The 15102-nt window shown below is 47.1% G+C and overlaps 1 protein-coding gene across 3 annotated transcripts in view; it reads right to left on the reverse strand.

Annotated features, from left to right (window-relative positions):
* The window catches only part of KIZ (kizuna centrosomal protein), a 194446-nt gene that overhangs the window by 168273 nt on the left and 11071 nt on the right, over positions 1–15102 (reverse strand). The window contains exon 1 of one of the 3 annotated variants that reach the window (XM_073672452.1): positions 9180–9367. The exons of 1 other annotated variant lie outside the window; for it this stretch is intronic. In XM_073672452.1, the coding sequence (XP_073528553.1) occupies positions 9180–9247 (68 nt within the window). In that variant the 5' untranslated portion in view covers positions 9248–9367. Of the gene's footprint in view, positions 1–9179; positions 9368–15102 lie in introns of those variants that run through there. One more of the 3 variants, XM_073672454.1, reaches the window with a different exon arrangement.

Genomic DNA, 15102 nt, shown 5'->3' on the forward strand with positions numbered 1-15102 from the left:
ACGCGACAGTGGGAGCGTGGAACGACAGATTAACAGCCGTGGGAAGAGCTCCACTCCACCCACAGCTGTTAGAGGCACATGATGGCTGATTAAATCAGCCGTTATGTGTGGGGAAAGATGCAGGCTCGGCTTGCGAACCCGCATCAAAGGCAGCGTCACGACTTATGTAAGTTTACGTCATATGTCGTGAATGGATTCAATTTCATCTTATAAATCAATACTACACATGGAAATAAGAAACATTGTAAAGTATTTTATAAGAGAAATCAGTTTCTTTCTCCTCCTGGACTGATCTTTCATTCTCAGTTCACAAGTAAAATTGGTCTTCAGCTAATATAGACTTTCCCATTACTGAAATAGGAGATCAGTAGTTGGTGCTTATAAAGTTCTATGGAACTAGCAGTCGGACCTCTATTTCCGCCCCGAGCTCCTCCCTCTCCATAAAATAATATGAGCACCAACAGTCATCTCCTAATGGGAAAATCTGTCTACATCGAATACAGATTTTACCCATGAAGTCCAGTAGGAGAAAGAAGCAGATTTCTCTGATAAGATTTACAAAGTTTATTTTCATGCATACTAAGGATTTATGAAATAAAGAAAAAATAACATGACGGTTACTTTTTAAGTAGTGTATTTTCCTACTATCAGTATAAAACAAGAGAGTCTAGGAGAATCCATTTACATCTGTGTATCCTGCATTACCCAACTTATTAGAAGACTATATATAAATTACAGTGCATAAAACACCAGTGCTGCATGTCTATGGGGGGCAGAGGTGCAATCGCAGCCGGGCCTCAGTGTATGGGTGGTTCAAAAGCCCCTCTAGACACCAGCAATATAACTTCATTTCATCCCTGCAATCACTCCACTACACAAGCAATATCACTTCTAAGTTAAAGGAGATTCCGATCTTTAAAAAAAGAGAAAAAAAAAGAATAGTGCACGGAATATGTAGTTTCAATGAATGAATAGTAAAGCAGCATAGCTTCCAGGCAGTATTATTTATTTATATGTAGTATAAGAGACAGGACATATTGGATGACAACCTTCACAGATGATACATTATGGGTGCGGCTGGTCCATCATTGCCTGCTCTTCCTTTAGGCCATGTTCACATACTGTGTTTTTTCTGTGTGTTTTTTTCTGCAGCAAAACCTGATCTCTTGCCAGGAGGTTTGTTGGGAATTTTTCTTGCCTTTTTGCTTGTTTTTTGGTGCGTTTTTTTCAGAAGTGACATGCTCTATTTTTCAAAAAAAACACGCAAAGCACAAAATCCTGAACAAAAAAAAAAACAGGCTGTGTGCATGAGATTTCTGCAATCTCATAGACTTTGTTGGTACTGTAAAACGCAGCTGAAAATTTGCATAAAAAAAAAAAAAAAACGCTGAAAAAAACGCTGAAAAAAAAACAAGATGTGTGAACATAGCCTTACTCTCTACATACAGTATTACATAGAGATGTGGCAGGCATGTGCAGGATAATGATACCCGACACTGCAGCCTTAGCTCTCATGCAGACGTCCGTGGATCTCGGTCTGATCACGGACTGGTCGCGGCTCTCCCAAACCGAGCACGACAGTCTCATGGAAATATATGAGAAATATATAAGCGGTCATGCTCCGGTCTGTGCATTGCGGTCCATGATCAGACTAAGATCCATGGAGGTCAGCATGAGCGCTAAGACTAGGGTTGAGCGAGTATGTTCTGTCCGAGTATGCTCGGGCCGAGCTCCGAGTATTTACAGCTGCTCGGTGATATGGTTGAATCGCCCACATGCTCATGATTTGCGACTGTTTGACAGTTTTAATACATGTGAGGAATGTGTAAGAAATAGACATTCCTCCCATGTAATAAAGCTGTTAAACAGTTGCAAATCATGCACACGGGAGCGATTCAACCATATCACCGAGCAGCTGTAAATACTCGGAGCTCGGCCCGAGCATACTCGGCGAAAGTGTTAATAGAACATACTCGCTCAACACTAGCTAAGACCATTTGCCCAAGATGAGTTTTTGGTGCGTTTTTTGACACCGCATATGTTTGATGCATCAACAATGCAGCGTCGTATTGTTCCAGCAAAGTGGATGGTATTTATAGAAATCTCCTGCCCACTGTGCTTCTTTTTTACTCAACGTAAACCGACCTGCGGTGCAAGTTTCAAAACCCCAAAATGTCAATAAAATAGTTTTATGTGCAGACTTGTTTTTGCTTGGGATGCCTATTTGGGTTACTAGTGACATATACACACATGGTCAAAATTGTTGTTACCCCTCGTTTAATGAAAAAAAAACCACAATGGTCACAGAAATAACTTGAATCAGACAAAAGTAATAATAAATTAAAAATCTATGAAAATGAACAAATGAAAGTCAGACATTGCTTTTCAACCCTGCTTCCACAGAATTTTTAAAAAAATTAAACTTATGAAATAGGCCTGGACAGAAATGATGGTACCCCTGAAAATAATGTGACAAAAGGGACATGTTAAATCAAGTTGTGTCCACTAATTAGCATCATAGGTGTCTACAATCTTGTAATCAGTCAGTGGGCCTGTATATAGGGCTACAGATACTCACTGTGCTGTTTGATGACATGGTGTGTACCTCACTCAACATGGACCAGAGGAAGCAAAGGAAAGAGTTGTCTCAGGAGATTAGAAAGAAAATTATAGACAAGCAGGTTAAAGGTAAAGGTTATAAGCCCATCTCCAAGCAGCTTGATGTTCCTGTGACTACAGTTGCACATATTATTCAGAAATTTAAGATCCATGGGACTGTAGCCAACCTTCCTGGACTCCTGGCCGCGACGGATAATACGAATGGTAACAAAAAGCCTAGGAAAACTTCTAAGGAGAGTAAAGGTGAACTTCAAGCTCAAGAACATCAGTGTCAGATCCCACCATCCGTCGTTGTTTGATCCAAAGTGGACTTCATGGGAGACTACCAAGGAGAACACCATTGTTTGAAAAAAAAATCATAAAAAAGCCAGACTGGAATTTGCCAAACTACATGTTGACAAGCCACAAAGCTTCTGGGAGAATGTCCTATGGACAGATGAGACAAATATGGAAGTTTTTGACAAGGCACATCAGCTCTATGTTCACAGATGGAAAAATGAAGCATATCAAGAAAAGAACACTGTCCCTACTGTGAAACATGGAGGAGGCTCTGTTATGTTCTGGGGCTGCTTTGCTGCATCTGGCACAGGGTGTCTTGAATCTGTGCAGGGTACAATGAAATCTCAAGACTATCAAGGGATTCTAGAGAGAAATGTGCTGCCCAGTGTCAGAAAGCTTGGTCTCAGTTGCAGGTCATGGGTCTTGCAACAGGATAATGACCCAAAACACAGCTAAAAACACCCAAGAATGGCTAAGAGGAAAACATTGGACTATTCTGAAGTGGCCTTCTATGAGCCCTTACCTAAATCCTATGGAGCATCTTTGGAAAGAGCGGAAACATGCCGTCTGGAAAAGGCAACCTTCAAACACGAGACAACTGGAGCAGTTTGCTCATGAGGTGTGAGCCAATATACCCGTCGAGTGGTGCAGAAGTCTCATTTACAGGTACAGGAATCGTTTGATTGCAGTGATTGCCTCAAAAGGTTCTTCAACAAAATATTAAGCTAAGAGTACCATCATTTCTGTCCAGGCCTTTTTCATGAGTTTCATTTTTTTTAAATTCTGTGAAAGCAGGGTTGAAAAGGAATGTCTGCCTATCATTTGTTCATTTTCATAGATTTTTAATTTATTATTACTTTTTGTCGGATTCAAGTTATTTCTGTGACCATTGGGGGTTTTCTTTCATTAAACGAGGGGTATCAACAATTTTGACCATGTGTGTATATGTAACCAGTAATCCAAATAGGCATCCCAAGCAAAAACAAATCTGCACATAAAACTATTTTATTCACATTTTAGCTATATGTATGCCCATATATCGTGGATTAACATTGTCCTTTTGTGATTCTGTTCTCCTTTGTGTCCTCACCCATGACCTACTATTTTATATTACTACTATTATGTCTACCTTACTATTACTATCTATGTGTCTACCTTATAGTGTTCATTGACACGGATTTTAATTATTCTTTGTGATATAATATATTTTGATAAGCATTATCCAAGTTTTGAGCACGATTCATATCGTTCTGTGACTCATAATTTAGGGAATATCTACTCCATCTTTTTGTAGGCTATAGCTAGTTGGGAGTTCACAAAGTAATTTGGGACTATGGTCCTTATAAATTGCCATGATTTTCGGTTTATACGACTCAGTTTAAAACATGATGTTCCAAAAAGAGACAAAAAATTAAACATAAAAAAAAGCAATGAAAAAATGCAAGTAACCTAATTTAATAAATGCAGAAAATCTGCAACATCAAAAACTTACCAAATGCTAATTGTGCGAACGCAGAGGGTACAATCCCACGATGAGTACCCTGTGTTACATGTGTTTGTTACTAGCAGATTTTCTGCATCTAATGCAAGTCTATGGGGAAAATACATTCATTCAGTGTATCGCAAGAGAAATTGACATGTTGCAGATTTCAAGAACGCTCCACAGGTCACTTTACGCAGCGTTAAAAAAAAGCAAAAAAAAAAACACTTTGTTCCACTTTGTTGGATCTGTAAGATGCTGATTTTTTTGTTGCACAGTCAAAATTTGCAGCATCAAAAACTCACTAAAAAGTCATCAGTCTTTTTCAGATCGATTCTGCTCCAAAACCCGCCTGAAAAAGTGCTACCTAAATACTCACAAGAATGAACATACGCATTTCTATGGAAAATACCCTGCTGTGCATATGTTCAGTCTCTGGCTATGTGCACACTGAGTCTTTTTGAGATTTGGAAGAGAATATGAAGACTTTCTTCGCAGTTCCTGCTCCAAAAATTGTATACACATAACCTCAAAGGGAACCTTTCAAGACCCCCATGCCCTCCAACCCAGCAGCATTCACCTATGTATGAGCAAATTCCCTGCCGAACCAGCCCTGTATAACGTTATTGACTGAATATGAATACAAGGTATAAAAAAGCATTTACAATCTCCGCTTTCCCTATGCTAATGAGGGCTTTGACTACTTGTGTCGGCGTTAGTTGCCCCAGATTAGTCGGCCCTTTTTCCATGTTATCATAATTTGCACGAGCGGCGTCATTGCCGCTCATGCAAATCTCATGCATGTACGCAGCTCATTCCGGCAGCGTCACTGCGTCTCTGAAGCCAGGTGAACGCTTCCCTGCTTCAGAGACGCACTGCGCATGTCCGGAAGTTTAGAAGATGGCTTTCAGTCATGCGCAGAGCGTCTCTGAAGCCGGGAAGCGTACACCTGGCTTCTGAGACGCAGTGACCCTGCCGGAATGAGCAACGCGCATGCGAGAGATATGCCTGGGGGCCTGATAACATGGAAAGAGGGCTGACTAGTCTGGGGAACTAATGCCCCATTGACTAGTCAAAACCCTCATTAGCATAGGAAACGGGGATATTATAAATGCTTTTTCAAAGCATTTATATAACTGAATTACGTTATACAGGGAGTTTAATCATACACATAGGTGAATGCTACTGGGTTGGTTGGGTTGGCTGCTCCCTTTAAGGAGTCTTTTAACCTCTTCAGGTTTCCAAAGATGCCAAACAGTTAAAAAAGTGAGCTTTCCTATTCGTCAGGCGTTTTGCACTCTGAAGACGCTCTATACTTCATAATAGAAGTCAACGGCAAGGTTCAAGAAAAGTCTGGAAGACGCAGATTATCTTTTTGAGCGTTCTCCCAAAGTTTGTGCTTCAGAAAGTGCTAGAGGTTTCTTTACTGTTGAATGGAGCAAAAAAAAAAACAGGACTGAAAAGTGCCAGTACAATACAGAACCCCAAAACTTTGGAAAAACACGCAAAAAAAAAAAAAAACAAACAAAAAAATCCTCCAAAACAATTAAAAACAGAAAAAAAACTGAAAAAAACCCTCCAGCAGCCAAATACAACAAATGTGCATTTAGAAAACGACTAGACCACCCTCCCTCAAAAAAAGACAAAAAAATGTTGATGTGTTCTGAAGCATCTTCCTTTTGGAAAACTTGGAGGGATTGTCTGCATGAAGCAGATGTTGGGCGCACATAGCTGTTCTTACTGTTTCGCCATATATCCAAGCTAGATACAATACTGGTGCTACACTATGGAAGTGTGGGCGCTTAGCCAGGGGGTTTGCCGTATCCCTGGACCGGGAAGCCTCCTCTGCCCATCTGCCCCTGAGCGACAGCTTTTCTGTACCCAATAATATCGCTGCCACAATAGAGGACTAAACAGGACTGACAGACAGACCCAGTGGCTCTACAACACAAAGATCTTTCTATGGAATCTCGGCAGCCTGGCCAGTCAGCTGTTTAGGTTGGCAATGAGCCTTCACCAGTCCTGTGTACCAGGCTCGGTACTTCTAGTAGCGGCTGTGCCCGGTATCACAGATCTCTTCCGTTGAATAAGACACGACTGTAGTAATCTACCACACCGGGCACAGTTGCTATTACTAATAATACAGAGCAGCGCCTGGTAAATGATGACGGGGACAGGCCGTGCCACATCACCAGAACGGCTTTCACCAAAATTAATGGAGCTGTCCTAGATTTATTAATACAATTGCCCACTCAAGCAATTCTGCTTTGCAGGTCTGACTAGTCTTGGTTAACTGCCAGTCACTGGAGGCATCACTGCTAAGAACAGTGATTGCTGGCAGCGTTCATGTTCGCACTGTCGGCATGTCATCACTGCAGGATAATCACAGCAGGACTGGAGTCTGTTTTGTTATTTTATCACACTCACCACTTTGACCAGTTTAAAAAATAAAAATTCTGGACAACTCCTTTAAGGGGGTGGTACAAAGTAAATATGTCTGCCAAAGCTTCCAATATTAGTGCGACTGACCATTTAATGTGTAAGGGAACGTTGTGACCCAGACAGCAGATGGATCGGGCTATTGGATTTCATCATTCCTGACCCTTTGATCTCCCCACCAGAGATGTCTGGGTGCAGCCTACTCCTCCCTCCCCGTTGGAAGCAGACAGCATGTATATACGTGGTGAGGTGTAACACCTGTGGGCCAAAGGAGTGTTCAGGAGACAGCTGTATAAGGTGTAAGGCCACCTATAGGGCTATCCTGGGCATAGTCCTGGCAGCTGTGCTCATGGTGGGCGCCTCACCGTCACATGATCAGCAATGAGGGTTACTGTATTCTATACTAATTCCACCGCACACACAACAAAATGTCATTCACCACCGGACGCCAGTCTTCTGACCAGTGTGCGCTGAACAGAATAGATCTGCTGAACTCCATAATTATCAACCTTCCTCCTCTCCTTCATCTACTAATATAGTGTGCAAGGGATAAAAAGTTACTTTGTCTGCAGAAATGTAGGGGTAACCTCTGACAGGCGCAGCGGCTGTGCTATAATGCCCAGTCGACATGTCACATGCCATTCTGTAATTACATAGGTAGTATACCAGTATTAAAGGGAATCTGTCCCCAGAATTATACTACCTAATCTGAGAACAGCATAAAGTAGAGGCAGAGACCCTAATTCTGATGCGTTCGTACGCCATACACTTTAGTTAAATTCTGGCCAGCAGCCACCTCTCGCATACACAGCATCACTGAGCTGGCCAAGCATTCCTGGGGTCTCTATGAGAGGGCCACTGTCAGACAACCCCGGGGGAAGCTTATCTGTTAGGGAACAAAAGGAGTAAGAAGTCTGACATTCTGGATTCTTCTGTCCTCGGACATCATCTAATGGGGGACAGTCGGGATTCCCCATATACATTAGACTGTCGGCAGAAAGTGTCAATATCGATGGATTTGGCTGATGTTAGTCTAGTGTGTACGGGGGAATTAACACTGAGTCATTTACTGGTTTTCTTGCTGTAGTTCTGATAAATTCACTTATGCTATGTAATCCTTGATATGCATGACCTCTGGCTAGCGTTGCTCCCCATCACTATTTGGCAGCCTCCTATCTATGCAGCATAAGCATAAACCTGGTTTCCTTTTCAGTTTCACATAAGACTGGTTTGGCACTTGGAGAGGTAGGACATATAGTGGTTAGGGATCATTCACATTAAAAGGTCACCTTGATGTGGTTGGATGGCTTTTGTACTCTTTGATCGAAAGACGCAAACTAAGGACCTTACGTTTTTAAAGTTTACAGCAATACTGGATTACATGTATTTATTAGTCACAGTCTTCTGACGCATCATGTGTTTATAAAACCAGTGACCTAGTCCCATCTCTAAAGTTACCATCTGCCCTTAGGATAGGTGATATTTACTGATCGGTGGCGGGTCTGATCGCTGGGACCCCCAATGATCTTCAGTACCTTGTCTGAAAGGATCGGTGGCCAGACATGCTCACCATCCCTACATTAATTATCAATGGGACTGCCTGAATAGCTGAGCCCTGTACAGGAGTGAGCACGTCTGGCCACCGCTGCAGTCAGACGATGCACGTGTCCTGGGTGTTTGCAGTAGTCATGGAACAGGTTAGATGATGCTTCAAAGTCAGACTGCCCATTCGGCTGCTGGTCCATCACACCAAACCAGAAGCTGCTGCAGTGCTGCTCTGCTGATCACTGATGTATCAGCCCCATAGTCCTTAAGAAGGTGGTTTGTCTCCTCGTTCTCTTCCGGCGTGGCCAGCGCAGGACCACTGCAGACGATCAGCGATGTGCTGGTCACCACTCTGGCCACTAAGTGACTACAGCGATCATAAGCTGACAGCCAGAAGACCAGCGAGGTCCCGACAGCGGATGACTACATGCTTTGTATTATTTTTAGAGCACACACAGCCCCTTTGTAAGACAATAAGTGGTGGGCCACCCCTCTATTGGCGACATCCACATCGCAGATTCTGTCACTTTCATGTGATAGTGGCTTATAGAAATGAATGGAGCCAGTTTCTAGGTCCTGATCAGCAGACACTGACTCCATGGCAGGACACTCCGCGCACTATAATGGAGGACACTAAATAAACATCACAGACCATAACTAGGAAGTTGTCCCTAGCAACCACCTTCCATTGGTTGCTAGGGGCCGTTTCCCCTGGCTGTACGGATAGCAGAGATGGACACAATGCCTCGGCACACAGCGGCGGTCAGTGCTGGCCTGTGGCGCCCTCCTATCACAGTGCTGCTCCGCCCGCACTCACCAGTCTCTCAGGCTCTTCCGCAGTTCCGTCACTTGTTTCTCATACTCGCCGCCCGTTCCGTCCTCCATTTTCCCCGGCAACACCGGACGTCGCTACAGCAGAAGAGACCGTGTCTCTGTAGAGTTCGCAGCCCAGAATGCAACGCGGCATGTCATGGCAGCCGGGAACCATAGCAACCAAGGAAGCCAAAACTCGTCACGTGGTAGGTGCCAGGTTGTCACGTGACGCCTGCAGTTGCTGTGGAGTCAGGTCTGTTTCGGGCATTTATCCTGGAGGAGGCGGACGCTCCTGTGCCGGCTTTCTACATCAGAATGGTGATGACATGTTCAAGTCACGTCTGATCTCCTGGACTGTTTTTCTCTTTAATGTACAGAAATGGTAGGACCCTCTCAGTCACCAGACATGGGAGAAACAGAACCCTCTGCCCCTTAACCCCTCAACAGCAAAGTGCCAACCACCCAGAGAGCAGTTCCAGGCCTCAGCCTCCTGACGCTGAATCACAACCTAGGGAAATGGATGGGGTTATTTTGTGCCCACAAATCACTGCAGCCGTTACCGCAAATCACCAGAACTGAATACCTCGTATTAAGAAAAAATACATACGTGTCACAGCAACACGACCACATCCACAGGACGACCACATCCGGAGAACAACCTCATCCAGAGGACAAGCTCATCCGTAGCACAACCACATCTACAGGACGACCACACCTGGAGGACAACCACATCCGAAGGAAAACCTCATCCGCAGCACGACCACATCCGGAGAACAACCTCATCCGGAGGACAACCTCATCCGTAGCACAACCACATCTACAGCACGACCACATCTGGAGAGCAACCTCATCCAGAGGACAACCTCATCCGTAGCACAACCACATCCACAGGAAAACCACATCTTCAGCATGACCACATCCGGAGGACAACCTCATCCATAGCACGACTACATCCGCCGGACGACCACACCTGGAGGACAACCACATCCGAAGGAAAACCTCATCCGCAGCACGACCACATCCGAAGGACAACCTCATCTGGAGGACAACCACATCCACAGCACGACCACATCCGCAGGACAACCACATCCGGAGAACAACCTCATCCGGAGGACAACCTCATCTGTAGCACAACCACATCTACAGGACGACCACATCCAGAGAACAACCTCATCCGTAGCACAACCACATCCGCAGCACGACCACATCTACAGGACGACCACATCTGGAGAACAACCTCATCCAGAGGACAACCTCATCCGTAGCACAACCACATCCACAGGACAACCACATCTTCAGCATGACCACATCCGGAGGACAACCTCATCCATAGCACGACTACATCCGCCGGACAACCACATCTGCAGCACAACCACATCCACAGCACAACCACATCCGGAGGACAACCTCATCCATAGCACGACCACATCCGCAGCACAACCACATCCGGAGGACATCCTCATCTGTAGCACAACCACATTCGCAGGACAACCACATCCGCAGCACGACCACATCCGGAGGACAACCTCATCCATAGCACAACCACATCCACAGCACAACCACATCCGGAGGACAACCTCATCTGTAGCACAACCACATCCGCAGCATGACCACATCCGCAGGACAAGCACATCTGGAGGACAACCTCATCCATAGCACGACCACATCTGCAGGACAACCACATCTGCAGGACATCCACATTCGTAGGATATCCACATCCGGAGGACATCCACATCCGGAGGACAACCTCATCCACAGCACAACCACATCCGCAGCACAACCACATCCGCAGCTCGACCACATCCGGAGGACAACCTCATCCGTAGCACAACCACATCCGCAGCACGACCACAACCGCAGGACAACCTCATCCGTAGCACAACCACATCCGCAGCACGACCACATCCGCAGGACAACCACATCTGGAGGACAACCTCATCCGTAGCACAACCACATCCGCAGCACAACCACATCCGCAGCACGACCACATCCGCAGGACAACCACATCCGGAGGACAACCTCATCCGTAGCACGACCACATCCGCAGGACAACCACATCCGGAGGACAACCTCAACCGCAGAACAACCACATCCGCAGGACAACCACATCCGCAGGATAACCACATCCGCAGCACGACCACATCCGCAGCACGACCACATCCGCAGCACGACCACATCCAGAGGACAACCTCATCCGTAGCACGTCCTCATCCGCAGCACGACCGCATCCGTAGGACAACCACATCCGGAGGACAACCTTATCTGTAGCACGACCACATCCATAGCATGACCACATCCGCAGCACAACCACATCCGGAGGACAACCTCACCCGTAGCACGACCACATCCGCAGCACGACCACATCCGCAGCACGACCACATCCGCAGCACGACCACATCCGCAGCACGACCACATCCGCAGCACGACCACATCCGCAGCACGAACATATCCACAGCACGACCACATCCGCAGCACGACCACATCCGCAGGACGACCACATCCATAGCACAACCACATTATTATTATTTATTATGATAGCACCATTAATTCCATGCCACTTTACATGTGAAAGGGATATACATAGCACAAACAATTACAATAAATTTTGAACAATACAAGTCGGTGACTGGTACAGGAGGAACGAGGACCCTGCCCGCGAGGGCTTACAATCTACAAGTGATGGGTGATGATACAGTAGGTGAGGGTAGAGCTGTTCGTGCAGTGGTATGATGGAGCGAGGGTTACTGCAGGTTGTAGGCTTGTCGGAAGAGATGGGTCTTCAGGTTCCTTTTGAAGGTTTCCACGGTAGGCGAGAGTCTGATGTGTTGGGGTAGAGTTCCAGAGTAGGGGGGATGCACGGGAGAAATCTTGTATACGATTGTGGGAAGAGGAGATAAGAGGGGAGTAGAGAAGGAGGTCTTGTGAGGATCGGGGGTTGCATGTAGGTAAGTATCGGGAGACTAGGTCACAGATATATGGAGGAGAGATTTTGTGCATGGCTTTGTATGCCATGGTCAGGGTTTTGAACTGGAGTCTCTGGGCAATGGGGAGCCAGTGAAGGGATTGACAGAGAGGAGAGTGTTACACTCGCGCCCGGACTGACTGGCGTGAGCGTGATTAGTGATCCCACTGTACCATGAACCGAGGAGTGCCTGGAGGGGCGTAACTAAGTATCAACCCGATCCGACCAAGGTTGAACGGCAGCTCAGTCGACTCCGTGAACCAAGGAGGAACCGAGCAGAGGGACCAGGTGCTACTCCAGGTCAGACCCCGGTCACAGCTGTTGGCCCACCCCGGGGAATGTAGAAACAGGCAGGTTAGACTGGCATACAGACAGGTGGGTACTGGCAGGCACGGCTGGAATGCAGACAGGTGGGCGCTGGCAAGCACGGCTGGTATGCAGACAGGTGGGCACTGGCAAACACGGCTGGAGTGCAGACAGGGAGATACTGGCAAGCACGGCTGGAGTGCAGACAGGGAGATACTAGCAGGTTGGAGCGCAGGCTGGATAGAGTCCAGTACAGACTGGGAGACAGGTACAGAGCCGCAGATGCGGTAGACAAGCAGAGAAAAGCGAAACCACCAGAGCGGAGGACAAGACAGAGCAGAGAGGAACTGCTGGTGCGGTGAGCAAGCAGAGCGGAGCGAAAGTCGCAGGTGCGGTGGGCAAGGCAGAGCAGAGCGGAACCGCCGGAGTGGTGGACAAGCCAGAGCGAAATCGCAGGTGCGGTGGACAAGGCAGAGCAGAGCGAAACCGCAGGTGCGGTGGACAAGGCAGAGCAGAGCGAAACCTCAGGTGCGGTAGGCAGAGCAGAGCGAAACCTCCGGAGCGGTGGGCAAGGCAGAGTAGAGAGAAGCCGCCGGAGAGGTGGGCAAGTCAGAGCAGAGAGAAACCGCTGGCACGGTGAGCAAGGCTGAGCAGAGAGAAGCCGTCGGAGCGGTGGGCAAGTCAGAGCAGAGAGAAGCCACTGGTGCGGTGAGCAAGGCAGAGCAGAGAGAAGCCGCCGGAGCGGTGGGCAAGTCAGAGCAGAGAGAAACCGCTGGCACGGTGAGCAAGCAGAGCCGAACAGGGCTGAAGGTGCAGGCAGAGAGGACAGGGCTCTGTTCACATGGAACAGACTGGAAAATACAGGAAGATGGCTAGAACACAGGAGGAAGATACAGAGGCAGGGAAACAGGACAAGCAGAACCAGATACTCACAAGGTACTTGCTATGAAGTAGCGAGTGGACACAAAACTCACAAACAGAAGTACAGAGACAATGAGTAGGAGTTAGGTGCAGGTTCAGACACTGCAAGAAAAGGGAAGGTATGGACAAACAGGTAACAGGCTAGGAGACAGTTCAGACAGAAACTGATACTGCAACGAGATACAAGAACGAGCCTGGGTATACAGCCCCCAGGGTGGCGGGAACAGACTAGAAGTCACAGATAACAGGCCTGGGTATACAGCCCCCAGAGTGGCGGAAACAGACTAGAAGTCAGAGATAACAGGCCTGGGTATGCAGCCCCCAGGGTGGCAGAAACAGACAAGATACAGGACAGGACCTGGCAATTCAGTTGGAAAGACAAACTGATTGAAGGTGTTGCTCAGGCACCTCCTTCTGGGTGGAGGGGGTTTAAATATCCAGTGACTCACAGCAATAGGCTGGGGACGCATTAGGAGCGCGCCCACAGCAGCTATAAGAATCAGGAAGTAACCGGGCCGCCCTAAGCCATCAGACAAGAGACATGCACACTGCATGAACTGGAGCAAGGTTATCAGGCTGGACTGATGGGTAAGATTGCGGTCTTGCATAGTGGGAGGTGGAGCACTATGCAAGCACGCCGCCAGGGATGTTACAGAGAGGTCGGGGAATAGCGGGGGGACAGGTGGATTTGTCGGGCAGCAGAGTTTAGGATAGATTGGAGGGGTGTGAGAGTGTTAGAAGGGAGGCCACAGAGCAGGAGGTTGCAGTAGTCGAGGCGGGAGATGATGAGGGCATGCACTAGTGTTTTTGCAGATTCGTGGTAAAGTAATGTGCGGATCCAGGAGATGTTTTTGAGTTGGAGTTGGCAGGAAGTGGAAAGGGTTTGGATATGTGGTTTGAAGGATAGATTAGAGTCCAGGCTTACCCAGAGGCAGCGAGCTTGGTGAGAGTGAGCAGCCATTCCCATTAGCTATGATGGATAGGTCAGATAGGGGTAATTGAGTGAGATGGTGGAAAGATGATGAATTCAGTTTCATCCATGTTAAGTTTTAGAAATCTGTCAGAGAATGAAATAGCAGACAGACATTGTGGGATTCTGGTTAGTAGGGAGGAGATATCGGGTCCAGAGAGGTAGATCTGTGTGTCATCAGCATAGAGGTGATACTGAATGCCATGGGACTCTATGAGCTGTCCCAGGCCAAAGGTGTAGATGGAGAAAAGCAGGGGTCCTAGGACTGAACCTTGAAGGACACCGACAGATAGGGGTCGAGATGAGGAGTTGGTGTGTGAGTGGGAGACACTGAATGTCCTGTCTGTTAAATATGAGGAGATCCAAGATAGGGCAAAGTCTTTGATGCCATAGGCAGGTCCAGGAAGAGGAGGACAGAGTAGTGTCGCTTGGATTTGGCAGTTAATAGGTCGTTTGTGACTTTAGTCAGGGCAGTTTCAGTGGAGTGGTGAGGTCGGAAGCCAGATTGTAAGCGGTCAAAGAGGGAGCAGGAGGAGAGGTGAGAGGACAGCTCAGAATGGACGTGTTGTTCCAGTAATTTTGAGGTGTAAGGGAGCAGTGATATGGGGCGATAGCTAGTCAGAGAGGATGGGTCAAGGGATGGCTTTTTGAGGATGGGTGTGATTGAGACATGTTTGAAGCATGAAGGGAAGACACCAGTTGTTAGTGACAGGTTGAAGAGGTGGGTTACGGTTGGGATGAAGACTGCGGTAAGGTTAGGGATGAGGT

The sequence above is a fragment of the Phyllobates terribilis genome, unplaced genomic scaffold (assembly GCF_046119375.1).
Source record: "Phyllobates terribilis strain yellow unplaced genomic scaffold, ASM4611937v1 Scaffold_3__8_contigs__length_932513732, whole genome shotgun sequence".
Lineage (NCBI taxonomy): Eukaryota > Metazoa > Chordata > Amphibia > Anura > Dendrobatidae > Phyllobates > Phyllobates terribilis.